Consider the following 23124-nt stretch of genomic DNA (forward strand, 5'->3'; position numbering starts at 1 on the left):
TTAACATTCAATTTCTAATCGTTGAATTTTAAAATTAGGAAAGAAATTTAAATATTTTGCATTGCATTAATTGGAAAATTAAATGGAAAAATCTGCATGCATAGAACTTGATTTGAAACTTTGAAATACCGAAAAAGTTTATTTCGTAGCAAAATACATTTCTTTTAATCTTTGGGATTTGTTTAATTTCGTTTAATTTCTAATATCTACAATTGAACTTCCTAAAATTAGAAATATCCTGATATTTTCACATATTATCAGTTATGGGAATTAAACAAATGTCATAAATGAAATTTAATCCCTAACGTACCACTTCAAATGAATAGAAATGTTAAGATATAAATGGTGGAAGCTAATAAAATTACTCTTACACATATATTACTTCCTTTTATCGTATTACTCTATTACAAGGAGGAAATTTCTTACTAATTCTCTAATGGCTCGATGGCAACCTACTTTTTTAAAAGACTGGTTTTCTCGTCATTACCATTCACTATCAATTACCGTAAATATTCAAATATACGTAGCGTAGATGCATGTTACATTGTTCCCATTTTGACTTTTAGATTCTTGTGTCATGAAACGTGTTATATTGATAATCATCTCGTTCTCTTGCTATCTGCAATTTAAAAATTGTATTGCCTTCGACTTCTCTAACAGGCATTATTTCTTGGACAGACTATGCATAACTATAGCTTCTATATACATACAATACATTCGCTCTTTGACCCTACGTGTGTATATTGTATCGCTTACTCTACATTTGTTTAAACTTTCTTTATTCTTTCACCTGTCTTCTTGCCTATTCTCTTCTTATCTAAACTCGCGTTTCGTAGCTCCCTCGAAATATTGTAATTTGTAATTCATTCCGGGCATTATAATTAGTGTGACAAAGAGTTGTTACGTAAACAGTCTTTGCAGAAGAAAACGTGTAAAAATCAATAACCTCCAAGCCCTCTTAATTTCCATTATATTTTTGTTTTTAATATCGTCGACTGGTAATGTTATAAATGTTGTTTTTAAGCAGCATACTGTAAAACATTGCATTTTAAGCGAAAAAATACAACATTACTAGACCAAGATATCTTCTGGAAAATTTCCATCCATATCTAAATTACACTTTTATGATGTGCATTGTGAATTATTTTCGATGCAGCTTAAAAGTTTACAACGAACTACACTCCAGGTTTTGGTCGATAAAAGAAATATTGCAGAATCTTTATTATTCGAAAGACTGGAAACTTTAGAATTCTTAGAAACGCAATATATTTTTTTTTTTTTAGTTTCATACGTTTTAGAGACATAGGAATCGCAATTTCTTTTTTAATGGAGTTTTAGTCCAAACGTTAGTTTTTGCAGACATTGAAATCATTGAAATTTCGAAATTATAATACAGAACATTATATTATCATTGAATTCATATAAAGTAATCTGATCTTGAAAACAGGAGGAAGAACAGAAAATATATTATAAAAAAATGATGTACCTTATAGAATGATTTAACACGAATTCTTAACAGAAATTCAAATGAGAGGTTCTATTGCATCTTTGATCAAAATATGAATTATTCTGTTTGATTAAAAAATTCACATAAGACATACATATGATTTTTGTGTTAGAAAATGTAGAACAAGATTTTTCTTAATTTTTGTTATAACAGAATACAATTATAAAAAACGGCAAAATGATCGACCCTTTCGCAGGTGATTAACACTTTCTAAATTGAAAGTCCATGTTTGTTAATCAAACCATACATGTCCCTAATTATATTCATTACAATTCTTTAAAATTGATATTACTAACATGATCTATTCTTTTCAAAAGAAGCATTCAAAGATAATTTATTAATGAGATTGCGTACAATATTGTTTTTTCCTCAAGAGAACAAATTATTGTAGATTATTTTCCATGACGAAAGGGTTAGAAATTTAAAAGTAGACAAACTTGTCTACATAGAAGATTCAAACTAATCCTTTCATTGCTGTTAATTACCTATTTTATACACGATATACATACAACAAAAATTGTAATTAACTATAACATCGAAAATTACAAAGTTTAAAGTATAAAACATTTACCTCAATATTTACATTGTATAATCTAAAAAGTTAACAAATCTATTTATACACTGCGTCTCATAATTATAAAACCATCCAAAAACTTTCAATTTTTATATGTTGTATTATAATTTTTATATTTCGTCGTAATATCATATTTCAATAAGCTTAATTCTTCGATTTTGAACTTTCGAATATAATTCTAATTTATTTGTATAAGAATTGAAGAGTTTAGAATGGTTTTATAGTTATGGGACGCAGTGTATAATGTCTAAAATACTCACTTTTCTTTAACGATATATTTGCCACGAAAATTCAATTGTTACATACATTAACAGATGAAGATTTACATTTAAAAATTATCTCAGCAACGAAAGGGTTAATCCAACCAATAAAACAATCATTCACGGGAAGAGAAAAATTATCAGCATTAACCCTTTGTGGTCGTATGTTTATTCTCAGCTACCAAAAAAAAAAAGAACCGTTCTAATTGTATAATCATATTAACTTTTCATATTGACAACATATTTCACTTCGAAGATACATCTTAATAGGATTCTGCAAATTAATGCAATTAAGTATTTTCTTATCTTGAATTATTTGATAAAGGATGCTCCAAAATAGCAAAAAGAAAACTGAATGATACAATATATATACAGGGTAGTTGGTAACTGGTGGTACAAGCGGAAAGGGGGCGATTCTACGCGAAAAAAGAAGTCGAAAATATAGAATAAAAATTTTTCGTTTGAAGCTTTGTTTTCGAGAAAATCGACTTTGAATTGTCGGTCGGTGCGCGTGCACTTTATCGCGTCTCGTTATAACGGATCTCACTGTAGATCGTTGTCTCGATGGAAAAATTAAAAAAAAAAATTTTTTATTTTATATTTTCGACTTCTTTTTTCGCGTAGAATCACCCCCTTTCCGCTTGTACCACCAGTTGCCAACCACCCTGTATATACTTTGAAATCGAAAATAGCGATAATTTCATTTTGGTTCGTCGGATATTTCGTGCTGTTATATCATTAGTAAACCGTGGATTTTTATGCAAATTCATATTTTGCATATTTTCTTGACATACATCAATATAATTAAAAAGAAGTAAAATCAAGACAGATATATGTGTTATAATGAGCACAGTATTCGGATTATTTTATATATTTTCGCACATTATTTCGCACATTCTATACATTTTACGCCCCTGAATTTGCATAAAATGAAAACGCGTAAAAATCCGCAATTTAATTACTAGTATCCGTTCGATGAAAATTAATCCCAACTAGCACGGTGCCCATATCTCAGCTGAATACGATCGCAAAGTGTTAAAAAAGAAATAGTAACGTCCGCAAAAAAGAAATAATTTTAAGAAGTGGAAAAAATAAAAGAAAAAAAATGGAAAAGATTGATCGGAGGAAACTAGGTAACGATCAAGAAATAACAATTAACACTGAGCCCATTTGCGTTGCGGTGGCTAGCGGCAGTGGCAGCGTCAGAGGAAGGCGCCGCAGGGGGCTTGGTGGGGTTGGTGCGTTGAGGGGTGGCGGTAGTGGTGGCCTTGGAAGGGGTGATACCGGGATGCCCTCGCGTTGGTATACGCTACTGGCGCTGCCCTTCCCCGACCAGCACCTGGGGCGCCGCGACTTGACGGCTCGCCGCGGCACCGATCATCCTTATTCCTTCGGTCTCTCGGCGGCCCATCGCGCTGGATACTTTTCCAACCCTTCTCTTTAAGATTATCAAACAATTACTTCCTATATATACATACATATATAGTCCACCATTATCGCCCTCACCCTCCACGCAACCACCGCCCACCACTACATCAACCATCACCACGTACCACTACAACCGCCATGCGCCACCCTCGCGAGTGATTACTAGTCAAGGTAAACGAGCAACGTTTATAATGAGCACCCATATATAGCGATAGCTCGTTCACCACAGCTCACCACGAAGTGTATTTTTAAAGCTTCTCCTCTCCTTCCGGACGCACACACGTCAATGCAGCGTTCACGCACTTTCTTCCCCCCCAAGTAGCTTCATCTGTGTATACTGTTCTCTTAGCACATCGTTTAAATAGGATTGGGCACTATCCTTTTCGTTAATGGAAGAGATTTGATTTACAGGGAAGAATATACGTATAGTGGGAAGTTTAGAGTTTGATGGGATGAAGTGTTCTATGAAAAAATTTGCTCAGTTTCTGAAAAGTAATTGTCTCTGAATTAAGATAACTTGCCCATCGATCAATAATGGTTCGTGATTTGAATAAATGAAGAAAAAGTAATTGCTAGATAGCTTAAATAGGACAAAGTAATTACAAACAAGTAATTAGTGGAAGAAATATAATAATATTTTGTTGACTATTAAACATAACTGAATTCGCATGAAAAGTTCTTCTAAACTGATATTCGCACTGATTTTTTATTAACTCTTTCACGTTCAAATCTTGTTGCCGAGGGACGTTGTACATCATCGCTCAAAAGTCGTAAAACAGTTATTACACTAGCTCAAAATTGGAAAAAATTAAATATATAATAAAGACATCAAGAAATAGTATTTATACAGTGACGAAATTATACACTACTAATATACATAATGATTTTATTAAAACACGCCTGTAATTGAAAATTTATAATCTATACGAAATACCAACATTTTATTAAAAATACGAGATGACCTAACACTTTTGAACAAGGCCATTCAAGAGATAGTTTCGATTCGATAATATCAATGTTTAAATCAAATAAACCGGCACGTGATCAGCCTATTGACTTCGCTCGTGAATTATACGAACTTGAGCAAACTGGATATTTCTTGCTTGCTGGTTTATGTTATAGGTTTGCACAAACTGGATATTTCCACTATATGTCAACTTATGCAATATAGAGATATACAGGGTGGTTGGTAAGTGGTGGTACAAGCGGAAAGGGGGTGATTCTACGCGAAAAAAGAAGTCGAAAATATAGAATAAAAAATTTTTTTTTCTTTTTTTTACATTTTTCCATCGAGACAACGATCTATAGTGAGATCCGTTATAACGTACCGCACGCGTACCGAGCGAGGATTCAAAGTCGATTTTCTCGAAAACAAAGCCTCGAACGAAAAATTTTTATTCTATATTTTCGACTTCTTTTTTCGCGTAGAATCACCTCCTTTCCGCTTGTACCACCAGTTACCAACCACCCTGTATATTTTGTTAGTGTATTAATACCTAATTCTGAAGCTTTAACTTTTCAACTTAAGATACCGCTGTGCTTCCATATTTTATTTCTCAATATACTCCTTCTATTCAATACACGTGAATTTTTTTAACAATTTAGTACTAATGCACATATTCAACTGTTTTTCCAACTTTCATTTGATTATTTGTGCTTCGATATTTCATTGCTCGTAAAAATACTTTCTATTGTTATATTTGATATAACTCGACTATTACTTCGGTTTAAAAACGTGGAACATCATTAAATTGTCAGATAACTTTAATTAATTGATATTTATAGGCTTAAATAATAAGAAATAATAGCATGATATAATTATGACTGAATACGATAAAACTGAATGTATGAAATTCCAGTGACATTCAAAATTACCATACCCGTTGAGACTGAATAACCTTTTTAAAATTAGACCAAATGATTTGGATTTTTTAGAAATTAGGAAGATTATTTTACTAGATCACGTATAAAAAAATTTTTGAAAAAGCTACAACTGGTCGGAATCGCCAAGAAAGAAAGCAAAGATTACATTTCCCGCAACTTCTTTGTCTGGGCTTGTAATGAAAATTTAAACAATACATTTTAGATATTTATATCAGTTATATACATGCTGAAAATTTCATCGAAATCGGTTAACGCTGCTATGAGCTACAAACGTTTAAAGATGCCGAGAAACACAGTTTTCATGGCCTGGTCTTTCGGTGTCTGTCTCTTCCTTCCGCGTCAACCAATTTCAATAAAATTTTCTACATATATGTATGTCGAAATGTTCGAAATGTGTTCTTTAAAGTTTCATTACAAGTCCAAGAAAAAATTTTGGGAAATGCGATCTTTACTTTCTTTCCTGGCGATTCCAACCAATTGCAATTTTTTTAAATTTCTTTTATACATCATCTAGTAAACTAATCCTCCTAACTTATCAAAAATATTCAAACCGTTTGGTCCTATTTTTAAGCAGTTATTCAGTTTTAAAGAGTGTTGCAACAGTTTTGGAAGTTACTGTAAATATAGAACTTTAAATTGACAACTAAACATATTTGTATAATCTCAACAAATTAAAATTTAATATCTCTATATTCACAATTATATCTGTGAATATTAAAATTTATTTAATAGCATAGTTTGATAATGTTTCATAAAGTTTCTGGTAGTACAATAAGCTATGCTGAAGGAAAAATGCGATGATTACTAGAAAATGGCTCACTATATATACTAAAATAATTTTAGTAAAATCACAAGGGACTTAAATTATAATAAACTCCTAATATATCTATATCTAACTATTTGGTGCTCCTTTCATCTTTAAATTGGTGGTGGTATTGCTAATGATTTCACTACAAATTGCTTCAATTACACTTCGCTAAATTATATTTCCCAAACAGACATACATAATACAAAATGAAACAATCGATTTGGCTTCAGTTTCTGGACTAAAGTATTATAATAAAAACCAGAAATATTTGAATAAGAATTTTCTATAAGGAACAATCTAAATATCTGAAAGCCAAATCGACGATACAACAAACCGCATATATATCTTGCTTACTATATATATATATATGTTCCTAAGAAGAAGGAAGGAAGATCATAAATTATTGGTTATAAATACACTGTGGGTCTAAAACGAATGAAATCAGGCAGATTCTGAATTCAAAATAAAAATAACAAAATTACATCGAAGCATTTATTTTCGAAAAAATGTATATGTGTAACTTTTCAAGTACATATATATTTTCTTCATTCCCAGCTATACAGGAATAAATAAAATGTAAAATAAAAATTTGTCGTTTGAAGCTTCCTTTTGAAGGAAATAAAGTTTGATTCTATTTGGTCAAGAAATCGCATATTCGACAAATTTTCAAATTTTATTTTCTTGAAAATTAGGCTTTAAACGAATACATTTTATTCTATATTTTCAGGTCGAAAAAATTTAATTTATTTTCCTATGTAGAATAACATCCTGTCAATTCCTTACTCCTATCCAGTCGAAAATCAATCAAATACATGAATACCTATGTGATAAGTTTCCAAACACGATTTTCTATAAAATGAAATTTTCGACGCAATTTTATTTTTTTATTTTCACTTTATTTTGAACTACAGAATCTCTCCTGACTTCATTTATGCCATAAATTTATACCCAAGGTGTATAAATTAAACACAACAATGATATCGTACTGTATTCAGGTTAGAAAAAGAAAATAATAATTTTAAATAATACTTGGTCCCTCTTGCACAATACAACTAACGTTAGTAGTGAAATGTTACATATTACAAATTATAAGTTACCTTCTATACATTAGTTTTCTAGAAAACTATTTCTGTACATCAATTTTACAAATTACCATTCAATAGTCTTATTCGACAAATGTTCTATATAAAATAGTAAAGTTGTACAACTTAAATCTGTAACCTACAACTTATCATTTTTTCAACCTATAGATATTACCAGTAAATCATTATGCAGAAAGGTGCCGAAGTTGAAATAATAATAAATATCTTAACCTATTCACACAGAAATCGCGGTAGAAGCAGCAAGCATTACCGACACCGTGCATCTCCAGATTGCAATACCGTGGCCAGCTTTGGAAGCAGTTCCTCTGAGAGTCGAGGAGGACTGAATCGATATTACCGTCAAGCTTGGGAAAATCTGCATGAGACGGCCGGTCATAAGACCAATCATCCTCCTCTTCGTCGCAAGGAGACCCTGGATGAACCAGGATACCGAGAAAATTACCGTGGCAACAACACCGAGAGAGATGGTTCAGAATTAGTTGTGAGCGATGTAGCCACGTACCCGTCTAACAAGCACGCCAGCATTTCTGACAAGAAACGCCATCATCATCATCATCATCATCACCATGGTAACTCTACGCCCGAGTGGAGGCAATCTCAGTCTCATCACAGATACTGAACACAAAATCGGTTACCTAGAACCGCTTATTTTTTTGAGATTTTCGGTGAATCGATTATTGTGACGAGTCGCGATTGGATCACGAGCAAGCTGTCTTTTTTTATGCTGTATGCATATTTTATAAATGGTGACGCACTGGAAGATGGTGACTTTATGTTAAGAAATACTTGCAAAATGTAAGGTAAACTGCCTTCAATATAGAGTTTTAATTTCAGCTAATGTATCTTTGATTATTTGTTGAATGTGAAGGATATAATTAATTGAATGTTTATTTGGTAATATTTTGATTTAAAAATATTTGTATGTAGACAGTAGTGTTCAAATTTGTTTACATAGGTGAAATTCTTCTTGTGTATGTGTATTTTTATATATAAACATCTTTTTTTATTTTTTAAATACAGTACTATGTGGATTTTATATATTGATCTGATTCTTCAAGAAAAAAATTGATGAATTCATACGTTGCTTCAATTTCAATTTTAATTTCTAAATAATCTTTATTTTTTATAGAAAAGCACATCTATCTCAAAAAGCTTTTGAGGTAGATTGTTGACATTTTCTATAATATTCTAGATCTAAATTACATATATATAATACATTTTGAAACATGTATAAAATCTTGTGTTTAAAATTCAACTAATTGTTTTTAGTAATTCAACTAATTGTAAGCTAGAATATCAAAAATGCATATTGTTTGCCATTTACAATTCAAAGTTTACTTAAAAGAATGTATATTTATCACAAATTATAAATTTTTATCCCAAATTTTTTCAAGAAATATGTATATGTATATCTAATATTCGTAAAACAATTTTTTGTAGTCATTTGACGAAGAAGTCAGTAAAATAAAATATTACCAAAGGCATATATATCATAACAAACATTTGACAAATATTTAAAATCATTTTTTTTTAGAAATAAAGTTTCATGTGGATAAGTTTTCTTATATTTCATCTTCTTCTTAGCATTAAATCACCATCCATCCATATATTCTGCTATATCATTTATGAAATAATTTGTAACTCCATTTAAAATGGAAACTTAAAAGAACGTGGTGAACAATTCAAACGTTGCGTAGGAGAATTTTTAAGCGTGATTCATAGATAGAAAAACTAATTCATCCTACATTTATTGTTCTGTTATACAGTAAATTATTTACGACTACCTTGTTACGTAATGTAAATACCGTATACTGCAGTAGCGTAAGTCAAAGATGAAAGTTGTGAATGTAGGAGGATCACGAGTTGATCGAAGGATATGCCAAAAAAATGAGAGAGTAATATATGTATATGTATAATTACTGATCAAACGAATTCTAATAATTTTTAAACGAATTCTATACAAACTATTATAAGAATGTTTGATTATAATAGGATTGACAATATTTTACGAAAATCATACGCATACTCGGTTGATCAATATCTGTAATGGGCACCTTGGCCTCGCCTTAAAGGAATCGAACAAACTCATAACGAAACGATATTCGAAGATGGTACCGTTAAGGAAAGGCCGACGCTATCCATATCAGAATCAAAATTCATTTAGTTATGGTGCTCATTTTAAGACACTTTACACTTATTAAAATTCATGTCGGATCTGTTTTTGCAGATTTTAAAACACCTTAATGAATTATTTATGTTTAGTATTATTTTAACCAGTTGAACATTTTTTCCCATGCTTGTCAAGAATAAAACATATATAATTAATAGATATGTATTTATTCATTGACTGACGTAAGATATTCATAGTAAGTTTGTACATGTATTTATTTAATACTTCAGTAATCCACAAAAAATTGTAATAGTGCCATTATGGGCAAACTTGTTTAATTGTATCTATACATGCATTCTTGTGATTTAAACATAAACACAGAATGGTGAACACTCGTGTATCTTCAGTAACTTGTTATGTACGTACATAGTTAGTTTTAGTCTTAGTTATGCACGAATTATTTGAACTAAAAATATTTATGTATCATAATTGTTTCACAGAAGTTCATAAAGGAAAATACAAATTGTTCAAAAAGTTAATAAAATAAATTTAATTCTTTTAATACATCATTTTTGTTTCAAAAATAAAAAACTACTTATCATAAAGTAGTTAAATGTAGCACACACAGCGTTAAAAATATCATATTTAATTATGCAGCCATTCATCTATTAAATGTCCAACCTCAACTCTGGCAGCTTTTAACTGAAGTGGATCATTTTTGGAAGGAGGATACATGTTGGCACAATGAGCAGTACCTATGGTCATAATAATAAATAAATTTTTTATATTACATGAAAAATGAAAAATTTCAATCAATATGTACACACCGTCAATATAAATGGCAGGCATTTGCGGATTTGGTGATTTTGTAATTCCCAAAACATGCCAAGGATCAATTGATCCATGTACAAATACTACATTTGTAGTCTTTAAATCTAATCCTCCATATAAAATATTTGTTCTATTCACTGCCGAATTCAGCAAATGAATATTGTACCTGTTAGAATACGGAAATGTTATAATTTTATAGCTAATGATTTATCATAATTGAGAAATGTATTTATCGTAATTTTAAATAAACCTTGGTCCAAATATATCAATGCATTGTTGTACAAAGAAATCTACTGGGAAAGTTTCACTAAATAATTTTGGGCGCGCTGTCGAAGTTTGAAAGAATCCAAATTCTGTACACGTTTGGTACGTCCATTGGCGTCCTACAAAAAATATATTTTAAAATACAATAAATAAAAATGAAAACAGCAATAATATAAGTAAAAAAATACATTACCCCCTTCTGCTTCTTCGCTAGCCCATGTTATGTTACGAAGTTTATGAATCATTTTATTATACATATAATCCAAACACTTTTCTTTTGATGCCTGTAATATTTTAGTGCTCAAAATTGCAAGTCTGTCAATAGCAATACCCAATGTTTCGTTCGTTAATATGTCGCAGGCACTATCGATAGTAAGATTAGCCATTGCGGAATTATTACGATTGTCTTTATTGTACTGTACAATACCAGCAAAGATACTTGCTATTGTTTCATACAAATTCGAAATATCATTACGTTTGGTATGTTCATTGATTGGATCACATAAACTATAAGTAAAAATAATTTTCCAATAATGATATATTTGATCTGTAAATGAAGAATGTTACTTTTACTTACATAAATTTTTTAGCTATTCCTTGTTGACCGATAGGATGATGTAACATTATGTGAAATTGTTTGTTTGCTTCTAGTATTGCATTTACACATGCTTCAGAATGTTCTTTGAGGGCATTCTCGACAACAACAAAGTATTCTATAAAGTATAATTATTAATATAAAACACTTCTGTTTTAAATAAAATATTTTTTGTATTTAAGTGTATTTTATATTTACCTTGAAAATCAATTTCTGCTAATAAAGGACCACTAGCAGAAACAGCACCATGTACTAAATGAGGATATTTATAACGCAACCAAGCAGCTAATGATCCAGCATATGATCCTCCAAATGCAATCCATTTAGTACCAGCTGGTAACTTGTAATTAATATTCATGAGTTGTATAAAGTAAGCCAAATCTGCAAGTGCCTGTTGCGATGAAAGATACATTAAATTTTTCACACCCAGATCCCTGCAGATAACGAAAACATAACATTATAACTTAAAATGTATCAATTATATATTTTATAAACAATGTTACATACGAAGTGGGATGACTTTGCCCATAAAAGCGGTGTTCCACTTGAAAACACAGTGCTCCAAATTGCTTAGCATATTCGATCCATTGACCTTCTACCATCCATTTAGCATTTGCTGCAGCTTCACCACTTATCATCAAAAATACTGGACCACCTTTCTTATAGTACTCTCCATTTACAAAATATCTCTGAAAAAATAATAAAAGAATTTATATTATAAAATAAAAATTAAGAAATATTTAATATATTCTTATATTACCTGTTGCCAAACACGTGCATCAGTTGGATTAAAGTGATCTAGAAACTGTGTAAACCATTCAGCACTTGGAAGTTCATGATCTTCAGATAAAATTGGAGCACCTAGATTACCATATTTGCTTCGACCCCTCATAAAAGTCTCCCATGATATACTATTATTTATGAAATTAACGAAGAATAATAATAGTAGTAAACGGTTCATGGTATCTTAGGTTTGGATTAACTATAAAGTATTATGCATTCTGGAAAAATAAAAACTAAGTTTATTATTTATATTACACATAAAAAATTAATATATTACAAATATTATTTTATCAATTTTATTCTCTAATAAATTAAAACATGACATTAACATAGTTAATACTAACTATTTAAAATACAAGTTGTCTTAGATTTATTATTTACAGAAATAATATTTTAAAAATTAGTTCTTATAATATAGGCATTAATATTATTCTTGTACAAATTTACACGTGTTTTTTATATGTGAGTATTACAACATTAACTTGAAACCATACTTGGAACTAAATTCCAATCTTTCCAACATGATAAAACTAAAAAAAATAAATATAAAAAGCAGAGAAATATACTTACAAATTTTATAGTAATGATAAGTTGTTCTTTCCTGTTTAAAGCTTTTTTTTCTTTATAGTACTTATTGAATAATCTACTTAGTTCGTTTTAATATATACAATATTTAGAGAAAACATTATAATTTGTAAACTTGATGTAATGATTAATTTTGCTGCTTTGCAAAGGCACTATATGTGTATTGTTAACTTGTTGGCTTGTAGCAGCTTGTAGTATGTGCAGCCTAAAAAATATATATATATTATATGTATAGCTGACATAGTATGTATGTTTTTTATAGCGCCACCTATAAAACGGTTTATTAGAATAAATATGCAAATATTTGCATTTATGCACACACACACACACACAAACATATATATATCATATATATGAGTATAAGTTAACAAATAAAAGCGCATAAATCATTTTACGAAAATAATTCGTGAAAAAAAGACAGATATAAAAGTTCCAGATAACATTACCAAAAATGACTTTAAATAAATGAAAACATTTTAGATTTTAAATAAATGATATATCTAGTCAAAATATTATCAATGTAAACTGTGTAATGTTAATTGTTGACGTAACTTATTTGTCTTGTATTATTTTTTGTTATACTGGATATTAATTAGATTAAATATAAACAGATAAAATCCACTTTTTTTTCATTTGAAAAGAATTACATTAAGAATCTTCTTCTATTATTGATTATACATACGCATAATTACTCTTTAAAAGATAATTATTATACAATCTTCTAAAACTATATTTTTAATGTTTTATACATTTTTTTACGCATTATACTATTTATCTTATGATGTTATAATATTTTATTTTTTATATATTTAATAGTTTTGTTTATATATATTTAAATATATATTTGTGCATGTTGCATACATATGTATACGTATCTTTTACGAAGTAGAAGATTGAATTCACATGCATATTTAATAAAATTTTATTATGTTATAACAATTAAAAATCCTTGACAAAATTGAAAAAAATGTTTTATCTACATTAAAAATTAAATTCAAAGTAAATGTTAATTGAGAGAATATTCTGAGCGTAATAATACAATAAAAGATTGTCTCAAAGAACTCAATATCTGATAAAAAATACAAAAATCCACATAGCCAACTTCAAATACAAATGTTTGTAATTATTTGTGTGCTATAGTTCTATTTTTTTATATATAATCAACTATTTGATGGATATAATTCGGTTAAATAAAATAAATATAAAAAGTTTGTAAACATATAAACAAAATCCTTTTTTGTAAAATAAGAATCGAAATACGAATGCTTAACATTATAAACTACGTACAACTATTATAGATTATATATATATCACATATAAGCATTTTATCTAACTGAAATAAATCTTCGAGCGATGAGATTATCAAAGGTATTTAATCGGAAAATTCTCGTCAATCCTTACTGGCAAATGGACACTAGAAGCTATCTATCTTCGCGAAAAGCGTTCTAAATTAAGTAATAAAAAGACTTATAGCTGTCTAATGAATATCGCCTGTACGTATAAAAACAATGGTGCTATGTGTCGTGTAAAGCTTGACAGCTAAACGTAAGAAGTAAGAATAAAGACATCCATATATATGTAAGTAATAATAATTTATCATGAAGTAAACGAATTCAGAAAATATTGACTTAGTACTGCCGACAAAGGTTTTAAGTGCATTATATGTGTTGTATGTAACCTCTTTCGTGGTTTAATTCCTTAAAGATGAGCGTGAAACGAAACATTTGATTCAATTGTTCATCTTTTCATTTTCTACTTTGTAATTATATTACTATAATATTTCATTTTGCTCACTTTATTATTTTTTTACTTTTTTGGCATACGCTGTTTGCAATAATAAATTAATACATCGAGTAAATGTTTATGAAGATATATAGACTATAGAAATAAAGAAGTTTCTTCAATAATAATAATATATGATTTTCTCACTTTGTATCTCATTTATATATCTCATTCTTTTATATATGCTTTATTATATACATAATTATTTTATGGAAATTTTTAATATTATATATTTATATCACTTTAGCAATAATTTAAATGAATTTGTTTATTGCAGATTATTGCGTTAATTGAAGCAAGATGAAGTTTGCAGAACATCTGTCTGCTCACATTACGCCTGAGTGGCGTAAGCAATACATAAGCTATGAGGTAAAATAAAATAGTATTGAAAATTAAAATATTTATATTTTAATTATCTTTGTTAAAAATTTATTTCTATGCCAATGGAGACATACGGGTGTCTCAGAATAAGTAGGAAATATTTTAGGAGTAGCTTCTGCATATATAAACAATAAAAAGACTTCATATAAATATATCTTACTTGACTTTGTTTTCGAGTTATAGTGGATTTAATTTTTATTTTTTATTTTATACACTACTTTATATACTACTTTTCATAAAAGGTATTCGAGATGGTATCTTTGTATTCCAATGCAAGCTTGCAGATATCTTACCAATGACTGTTTTCCAATTTTTAAATATCCAGATGTAGTCTATATTTGCTGGAAACTTGAGAAACACAATATTTGTCTATGGAAAGAAATATGAATTGCAAAACAAAATCTGTTATAATTTGAAAAGAAAATCAAATAGGATATATCCTCATATGAACTTTTTATAGTTTAGGTTTTCCAAAGGCACTCCTAAAATATTTCCTACTTATTCTGGGGCACTTTGTGCAATGAAAGATCATTACACTACTAATTAAAATGACCTATTTGGGTTAATAGGAAATGAAGGCAATGCTCTATACTGCTGTAGAAGAAGCACCGTCAGCTGAAAGTGTTGAACCAGAAGTGATATCTCGACACTTTGCTTCTTTTGATGAAGTATTTTTTACATTTTGTGACCGTGAATTGAAGAAAATTAATACTTTTTATTCTGGTAAGGATGTTCTATATGATTATGTACATATAAATTCAAATAAATGGAAATTTACAATCATATCTATTAAGAATAAAACATTTAAATAAACATTGATCTTCTTTATATATGTATAGAAAAGTTAGCAGAAGCCACTCGTAAATATGCAGCTCTTCAAAGCGAATTGAAGACAGCATTAGAATTACAACATGGTGGAGGGAAAAATAAGGGGAAAGTGAATGTTAAGCCTCATTTACCAACAAGGAAGCTGAGAGAATTGAAACTTGCATTCTCAGAATTTTATTTGTCTCTTATACTTCTTCAGAACTATCAAAATCTTAATTACACTGGTTTTCGAAAGATTCTTAAAAAACACGACAAGGTACATAGAAAAAGAGATTTTGTTTCTTATTGTTGCATTAATTCATACTTATTTTTGTTGTATTTCTCTAGGTTTACAGGTTCATTTAAACAATAATGAAAAAATAAGGAAAGAACTAATACTTATTTTAAAGTCCCTTATCCTATTAAACACAAGTAAAAACTCAGCACACCTCATACATCATAGCAATTTGTGTCTTATATGTACATGGTGTAATATTATCTTTATTTCTATTTTCAGTTATTGTCTGTAGATAGTGGATCAAAATGGAGGATGGAATGTGTAGAAACCGCACATTTTTATACATCAAAAGATATAGACAATCTCATACAAGATACAGAAACTACAGTAACAAACGATTTAGAAGGTGGAGACAGACAACGCGCAATGAAACGTTTACGTGTACCACCTTTAGGTGAGCATCAAAGTCCATGGACCACTTTTAAAGTTGGATTATTTTCTGGTAGTTTCATTGTTCTCTTTGTGGCAGTTGTACTTTCAGGTAATAACAAGAAGTATGTAATAACTAAAGTAAATATAATTATATACTCTATTTTCTTTTATTTTATTTCTAGCAATATTTCACGATGGTGGTGAAAACTTAAAAATTGCATTTAGATTATATCGTGGACCTCTGCTTATTATACAATTTTTGTTTCTTATTGGCGTGAATGTTTATGGATGGCGATCGTCCGGTGTGAATCACGTGTTGATATTTGAATTGGATCCGCGAAACCATTTATCTGAACAACATCTTATGGAATTAGCAGCTGTTCTTGGAGTTATATGGACTCTCAGTTTATTAAGTTTTTTATACAGTGTCAGCTTAAGCATTCCTCCATATGTGAATCCATTAGTTTTAGTCTGTATTATGTTAGCATTTCTCTTAAATCCGTTAAAAATGTTTCGTCACGAGGCACGATTTTGGTTATTAAAGATCATTGTAAGTACTATTAACGTAACATACACTGTAAGAATTGCTTCAATTTATAGGAAATAAAATTTTATTTTTATCTTTAGGGAAGAGTTTTAATATCGCCATTTGCGTACGTGAATTTTGCTGATTTCTGGTTAGCAGATCAATTAAATAGTATGGCCACAGCACTGTTAGACTTCCACTTTTTAACGTGTTTTTATATTACCAATGGAAACTGGCTAGAAGCAGGAGATACTACGCAATGTATGTCTGGATCCTTATTTGTTAGACCTATCGTTAATTGTCTACCTGCATGGTTTCGTTTTGCACAATGTATACGACGATATCGTGATTCTAAAGAGGCATTTCCACATTTGGCTAATGCTGGAAAATATTCAACTACATTCCTTGTTGTCATATCTAATACGCTGTGTGCATACAATGCTGGTAAGTTACAAACAATTTTCTAATGTGATTGATATTATTTTCAATCAAGGATATAAATAATATTAATTTTAGCGGAATATTCAAATCGTTGGGAAAATCCATGGTTGTGGCTTTGGATCTTTAGTTGTATTGTCAATTCTATTTATTCACTAACGTGGGATTTAAAAATGGATTGGGGTCTTTTAGATAGCAATGCTGGTGAAAATAAATTCTTACGCGAAGAAGTAGTATATTCAGCAGCGGTATGTAAATAAAAGTATGTTCTAATCTTTCTTTTTCAGTCAATTATTTATTGCACTTGATACTTCTTTAGGGATTCTATTATTTTGCTATAATCGAGGATTTTATTCTGAGGTTTGCATGGATCGCGAGTTTCGTTCTTATTGAGTGTGGATATGTATCTAGTGATTTAATGACATCGATAGTAGCACCTCTTGAAGTCTTTAGGTACGTCTTTAGTTATTTTATTATTTATATGTACCTCAATGAATATTTAAATTAGAGTAATTAGTATATAAAAATATATTCATTTTAAGGCGATTCGTTTGGAATTTCTTCCGATTAGAAAATGAACATTTAAACAATTGTGGTAAATTTCGTGCAGTTCGTGATATTTCGATCGCACCGATAGAAAGTTCTGATCAAACGCAAATTTTGCGTATGATGGATGAAGAAAATGGTGTACTCAATAGAGGTAAACGCAAAGTTGGTGGTAAACGACAAGCTACTAGTAAAGAAGATAAACGGGCATTGCTCAAAGAAGAAACAGTTGATATAGATATATCAAATACTAGTTGAAACTAGTTCAATTGTTTTATTATCAGAACCTATGCAAAGCAATATTATTCCAAATTTGATGTAATTTTTATAGGACAGTAGTTTGCTAGAAAGAGTGCAGGTCATACTTTATGAACAATTAATATTTCCTTTGTGTATCAAAATTGAAGATTGTGAGGCTGAACTGAACAAGTGCCTTGTATATATCCTGTTTATTAAACTATGAATTTAATAACTTAGTTCTATGATATTTATACTACAGTGTCTTCCATAAAACTGTTTCGACACTTAACACATGATTTATCGCTAATAAACTGATTTGAATGACTTAAATGCTTTTAATTATTTTAACAATGTATGAAAATCATTTTTGTTTAAACAAGTCTTGAATTAACTGTATACTACTAATTAGTATTCAATTGGTAAATACAAAGAAAGATAGATTACTTCATTAGTGATATATCTGTTAATATATATTTATTAGGTACTATAGTCTTCAATTTTGATTAATAAATGCACAGATTCATACTTGAGAAATGTATAAAGTGTATCATAATAGTTGTACATAGATATTAGTGAGTTGTATGTAGAAACAGGGTTGATATTTTAATATGTGCATTTGTTCACTTTGGCGCAACGAGCAATAGCACAGTCTACCTGTTATTATAGTATTATAATTCTAACTAAAGGGAAAGCGCTCATTACATTATAATGTTCATAATTTTTGCTGACAAATATAAATTCTAGATTAATTGTCAGTGGGAAGTGGTATTTTTAACTTATCTCATCAAACAATTGTATTTATTTGAACTAATTATATATAAAATGTACTAGACTATAGCGTCTCTTACATTATTTAAATAATACATTTAATAACTATTTGTCTTTTTTTGTGGTAAGGTACCCATGTACCTTTATATTCTATGCGATACAATACATTTCTAAAGGATAATTATAAAATATGCATTAAGAAACACAAGAGCTTATATGTAGTGACTGCAGAAGGAGATTAGATTTTATACAGGTAGATGTTTCAACAAAATATATGAAGATAATAAGTAAGCCCCCAATGTTGAATTAGGTACCAAGTACTTAAAATTGCAATAGCATTTTTATAGAAGTATTTTTACATTTATATTTTAAAATGTTCAAGGTATTTCAACATGTTAAAAACTATTTTCATTTTTTGAATACCAACAACAGTAATAATAATAGTAACATTGACAAAAGTTACTATTATTCATAGTAATACTGCATAAAAATCTATGCCTTATACTTCTCGTTGAAAATATAACTGAATACACAAACTGTAATCTATCGTCCTTTTCTATATATGTTTTACATAAAACGAAGATTACTTGAACAAATTTTTTATCTCTTATAAAAGAAATAAAATAAGGAATGCCGACAATATAATTTCATTCGCTTAATAGCGAATCTAAAAGAATTGTTACATTATGTTATGTATTACTCACGATAAGGTATTGTTCTTAATGGTATTGTGTATGATGTATTCTTATGTATTTATGAATTAAGTATTCCAATAATTGTGATGGTTTTACACATGTATTTTTATATATTTTGTTATAGAAATAATAGCGATAACAATAAGTAGTAATATAACGTCTCCGGACCAACAGGATAAAAAAGAATGCCCCGAGAATATTCTGAACAGTTGATCAAGGGAAAATACATTATAGTTATTTGAAAGGTATATATGCATATTTGTACCCAACAAGGTGGGAGAATTTGTTGAGACTGTGCTGAAAATTACGGTATATTACCAGACACCACTTTATAGGAGAAAGTGTCTCCGTCCAGATCAGGTACCTCAAATGCCACAGAAGAATAGTGGTGGCAGGGTCGTTATCTTTGTGCTCCAGATGCAGAAAAAGAATAAGCTGGACGAGGAGGAATTATATGCGTAAGATGAAGGAATTTTGTTACCGACAACGGAACTGGAAGTCTACGAGATAATTAAAAACAAATAAAAATAATAACAATAATCTTAGAAAAATCTTTTTTCATCCTGGTAGTTGATAGTCCGGAGATGTTACAACGGTAATAACAGTGAACAGTGAAATTTATTCCTATTAAAAGAATGTGAGATATTTTTATATTTCGTGTACAACATGTTTTCGCGTATATGTTAGTTATATATGCACATCTTTTTTAAAAGATATACGCCATATGTGATTACGTATAATTGTAAGCAGTTTGTAGCGAATTAAATATGTAAATAATACTTGCATATAGGCTATTTATAATTCATTAATAAAATGTTCAGTATTTAAAGATGAGTGCGCTGTATTTCGTGTCCTTTATTTGTTGATAATAATTACGTTCGACAAGTTTTATTTTTTAAATTTATTTATTCATGACATGTTACACGTTATATATATACACGATGGATTTTGCGTCGAATTAATTTCGAGCAGTGACGTTACGACTATACAATAGCATGGCGATATTAAATCGGCATCACGTGTAACTTTTTACAGGCTAAATTATAGAAAGCAATAATTACAAATGACTCGAATAATTTTATGCAAATAAAAATAGTAAGGTTTTGTGTTACGTTCTTTATATGTAATTAATAATATGTCTATGTATATTTCTTAAAAATCATTTTAAAATCAGATATCTTAGGGGTTTAGTTTACTATATGCAATTGCACATTCCAAAGATTGTGTTAAACATTTTAATGTATTTCATTTTAGCTCTTTGCAATTCTATATTGAAATTGATTTCATATATTATTGTATAATCATTATTTTAAATTAAACATGATAAAACATATTTTAAAAGGTAAATGTAATATCTGTACAGCTTGTTTCAGTTTTATATTTTTCTTAAGTTAAGTTATTTTGTTTATTAGATTGCAAAGAAATAGATCATGATATATTCACTAATTAAACAAAGAAATGTTATTACTTGTAAGAACCTCTAGTGACTCGCGAGAAAAATAAAAAGTCAAGTAAAATATGATTGTCATTTTTCCACAGGATGTGTTCCAAACCTAGCACAAGTATAAAAATTGTAAAAATATTCTTACAAATTTATAAAGTAAAAGAATTAAGTATGTATATATGTATACAATATATATAATATTTTAATATATACTAAAAAATTATGTAGACAACTTTGGCAGTATAAAACTTTAGTTTTTAAGTACAGATAATTTTCAACCATTAAAAAGAGATAAAACATTTTAACTTTTCTTATTCATTTTCCAATGTAACGGTTTAATAGTCTTGTGCATCTAAAATGAATTTATACTTTTATCTTACATTATATAAAGTGAAATATTATAATTATAGTTTACCTTTGGAATTATTTTATAACAAATACACAAAGTTATATGTTATTCCTTTAAAGCCTAAGTTATTTCTCCAAGTACATATTGCTGCATTTTGCAATGAATAATGTACATATAATAAACAACAGCTGGTATAAAATACCATAAAAAATAAATAAATTTACTAATTTTTTAAATCTTACTTATTAAATATAATCATTTTTATACAATTAGAAACACAACAATATGTATCTATTCTCTGTTCTAAACAGATATCATTAAAATAGTTTAGGCTACCAAAGGTCAATAGTTAATATCTACAACAACAATTAATTAAAATTTCAACGCGTACCTGTATATACTTGTAACAATGTACGCTCATATAACAAAAAAAAAAAAAAAGAGAAAAATAGAGCCTCGAGAGAAGTCTTCAAATGGCTTCTTTAATACAATTACAATCATACAATGAATTTTGCGTCTAACAAATTTTCAAAGCGTTGATAATTGAAATGATAAAAAACTTTCTTCTTTTAATACTAAATTATGCACATTTACATGCGTAAATGTAGAAGAATTTTGTACATTAATTACGAAAGTAACACGATACAACTTGAAAATGTGGATATCATGTTTTCAAGAGGTTTTCGCGGTTCCGATTTCACTACCGTGACTACTGGAAGCTTTCGACTTTCTTTCTGGATCCATAGCGATTGAAATGAATTCTTCTGAAATTTTTTTGTCCAATCCTGTGTATGTTTGAGCTAGATCTACTTGGTCTTCTCCTATAGAAGACATCCTTTTTGGGGACTCTGTTTTTCTTTCAGTCTGTTTCTTCCTTTCCATGGTGTCTTCGTGTTCCACAGTTATGTGACGTTTCTGCTTTGGTCGAATCTAAAATTAAATATCATTATTCATTACTCCTTCGACTATCGTTAAAGAATATAAGCGATAGTATACTAAATTATATTGTATCTAAATCAATTTTATATTAAAGAAATTTCTTCCTTAGATATATGTGTTTAATAAATATATTTCTTAAACTTGTATACATTTCACATATATTTTTATTTTTATGTTTGATTATTTAAAACACTCAAAAATAGTAAATAGTTAATTTATTAATTTAATTGATTTGTAAATTACTATTCTATGTACTTATTCTTATTCCTTACAGTAATGAAAATACAGTAGTTATGAATTTTACTTTCATTAGTCTGCCTTAAAGAAATAATAAAAATTTTGTTTTTTTAGAATAAAATATGACATAGTGCATATGAAATTAGGGGAAGAGTTTATGTCATTACATTATTGGTTTTGAATTTCTTTCGAAGATATGAAGCTTTAAATTGCAAAATACTACTATTTTCGTGAAAACAGATCGTACTTATGGATTTTTGCTTTGGATATTATTTAGAGGTTCGTGTTCATTTTCTTTTATTTTAATTTAGAAATTTTGAGGTATTCTAATAACATTTTTCAAAACTGGAAAATTAATCTTGCGATGGTGGGGATTATTAACAAATCCTTGTTGCAACAAAATTATAATAGTTTGAATAGAGAAAAATGTTGCAAATAATTAAAATATCTGTAACATTCTATAATTCTGCTATAATAAACAATAGTAAATTATACAGAATAAAATTTGATGAAAATTTGACGTATAGTTCTAGAGATTTCGCGATAGTTGGATCAGAAAGCATTGTAGTT

General features: G+C 28.9%; 4 protein-coding genes across 11 annotated transcripts in view; 2 read left to right on the top strand and 2 right to left on the bottom strand.

Moving 5' to 3' along the window:
* The window catches only part of LOC117160558 (uncharacterized), an 87317-nt gene extending 76549 nt beyond the window's left edge, over positions 1–10768 (top strand). For both annotated transcript variants that reach the window (XM_033341383.2, XM_033341384.2), the window contains one exon: positions 7787–10768. In XM_033341383.2, coding sequence (XP_033197274.2) covers positions 7787–8183 — 397 coding nt within the window. In that variant the 3' untranslated portion in view covers positions 8184–10768. The remainder of the gene's footprint in view (positions 1–7786) is intronic.
* LOC117160561 (putative serine protease K12H4.7) lies at positions 10198–12937 on the bottom strand. Of its 2 annotated transcripts, none has more exons than XM_076618082.1 (9): positions 12718–12937; positions 12125–12365; positions 11872–12053; positions 11563–11798; positions 11347–11482; positions 10963–11276; positions 10756–10888; positions 10502–10671; positions 10198–10429 (listed from the first exon to the last, which is right to left on the bottom strand). In XM_076618082.1, exons 2-9 carry the CDS (start codon positions 12323–12325, stop codon positions 10320–10322), a joined length of 1482 nt encoding a protein of 493 aa, XP_076474197.1. In that variant the 5' UTR covers positions 12326–12365; positions 12718–12937; the 3' UTR covers positions 10198–10319. The 2 variants fall into 2 exon arrangements, with proteins under 2 accessions (XP_076474197.1, XP_076474227.1); XM_076618112.1 differs by lacking the exon at positions 12718–12937 and adding an exon at positions 12492–12623.
* Positions 12938–14037: 1100 nt separating this feature from the next.
* Positions 14038–20419, top strand: LOC117160559 (solute carrier family 53 member 1). 3 transcript variants are annotated; one of them, XR_013058236.1, is made up of 11 exons: positions 14038–14310; positions 14792–14883; positions 15465–15618; positions 15735–15979; positions 16220–16481; positions 16555–16922; positions 17000–17342; positions 17415–17584; positions 17656–17789; positions 17879–19830; positions 19921–20419. XR_013058236.1 is itself a non-coding variant. In XM_033341385.2 (10 exons), exons 2-10 carry the CDS (start codon positions 14815–14817, stop codon positions 18138–18140), a joined length of 2007 nt encoding a protein of 668 aa, XP_033197276.1. In that variant the 5' UTR covers positions 14038–14310; positions 14792–14814; the 3' UTR covers positions 18141–20419. The 3 variants fall into 3 exon arrangements, 2 of the variants coding, with proteins under 2 accessions (XP_033197276.1, XP_076474136.1); XM_033341385.2 differs by having other exon boundaries at positions 17879–20419; XM_076618021.1 differs by lacking the exon at positions 14038–14310 and adding an exon at positions 14390–14491 and having other exon boundaries at positions 17879–20419.
* A 52-nt stretch (positions 20420–20471) lies between these two features.
* The window catches only part of LOC117160562 (uncharacterized), a 32523-nt gene continuing 29870 nt past the window's right edge, over positions 20472–23124 (bottom strand). For 3 of the 4 annotated variants that reach the window (XM_033341392.2, XM_033341393.2, XM_076618193.1), the window contains exon 6: positions 20472–22308. In XM_033341392.2, coding sequence (XP_033197283.2) covers positions 22051–22308 — 258 coding nt within the window. In that variant the 3' untranslated portion in view covers positions 20472–22050. The remainder of the gene's footprint in view (positions 22309–23124) is intronic. The other variant, XM_033341394.2, reaches the window with a different exon arrangement.

Source organism: Bombus vancouverensis, chromosome 1, assembly GCF_051014615.1.
Source record: "Bombus vancouverensis nearcticus chromosome 1, iyBomVanc1_principal, whole genome shotgun sequence".
Classification (NCBI taxonomy): Eukaryota; Metazoa; Arthropoda; class Insecta; order Hymenoptera; family Apidae; genus Bombus; species Bombus vancouverensis.

Bases quoted from the DNA above. Each gene is read 5' to 3' on its own strand.
- LOC117160561 (XM_076618082.1), bottom strand. From the start codon at position 12,325: ATGAACCGTTTACTACTATTATTATTCTTCGTTAATTTCATAAATAAT. The intron at 12,054-12,124 runs GTAATATAAGAA...TTATTTTTTCAG, and splicing joins ATGCACGTGTTTGGCAACAG to AGATATTTTGTAAATGGAGA. The intron at 10,889-10,962 runs GTAATGTATTTT...TATTTTTTGTAG, and splicing joins TAGCGAAGAAGCAGAAGGGG to GACGCCAATGGACGTACCAA.
- LOC117160559 (XM_033341385.2), top strand. From the start codon at position 14,815: ATGAAGTTTGCAGAACATCTGTCTGCTCACATTACGCCTGAGTGGCGT. The intron at 15,980-16,219 runs GTACATAGAAAA...TTCTATTTTCAG, and splicing joins TTCTTAAAAAACACGACAAG to TTATTGTCTGTAGATAGTGG. The intron at 16,923-16,999 runs GTAAGTACTATT...TTTTATCTTTAG, and splicing joins TTTGGTTATTAAAGATCATT to GGAAGAGTTTTAATATCGCC.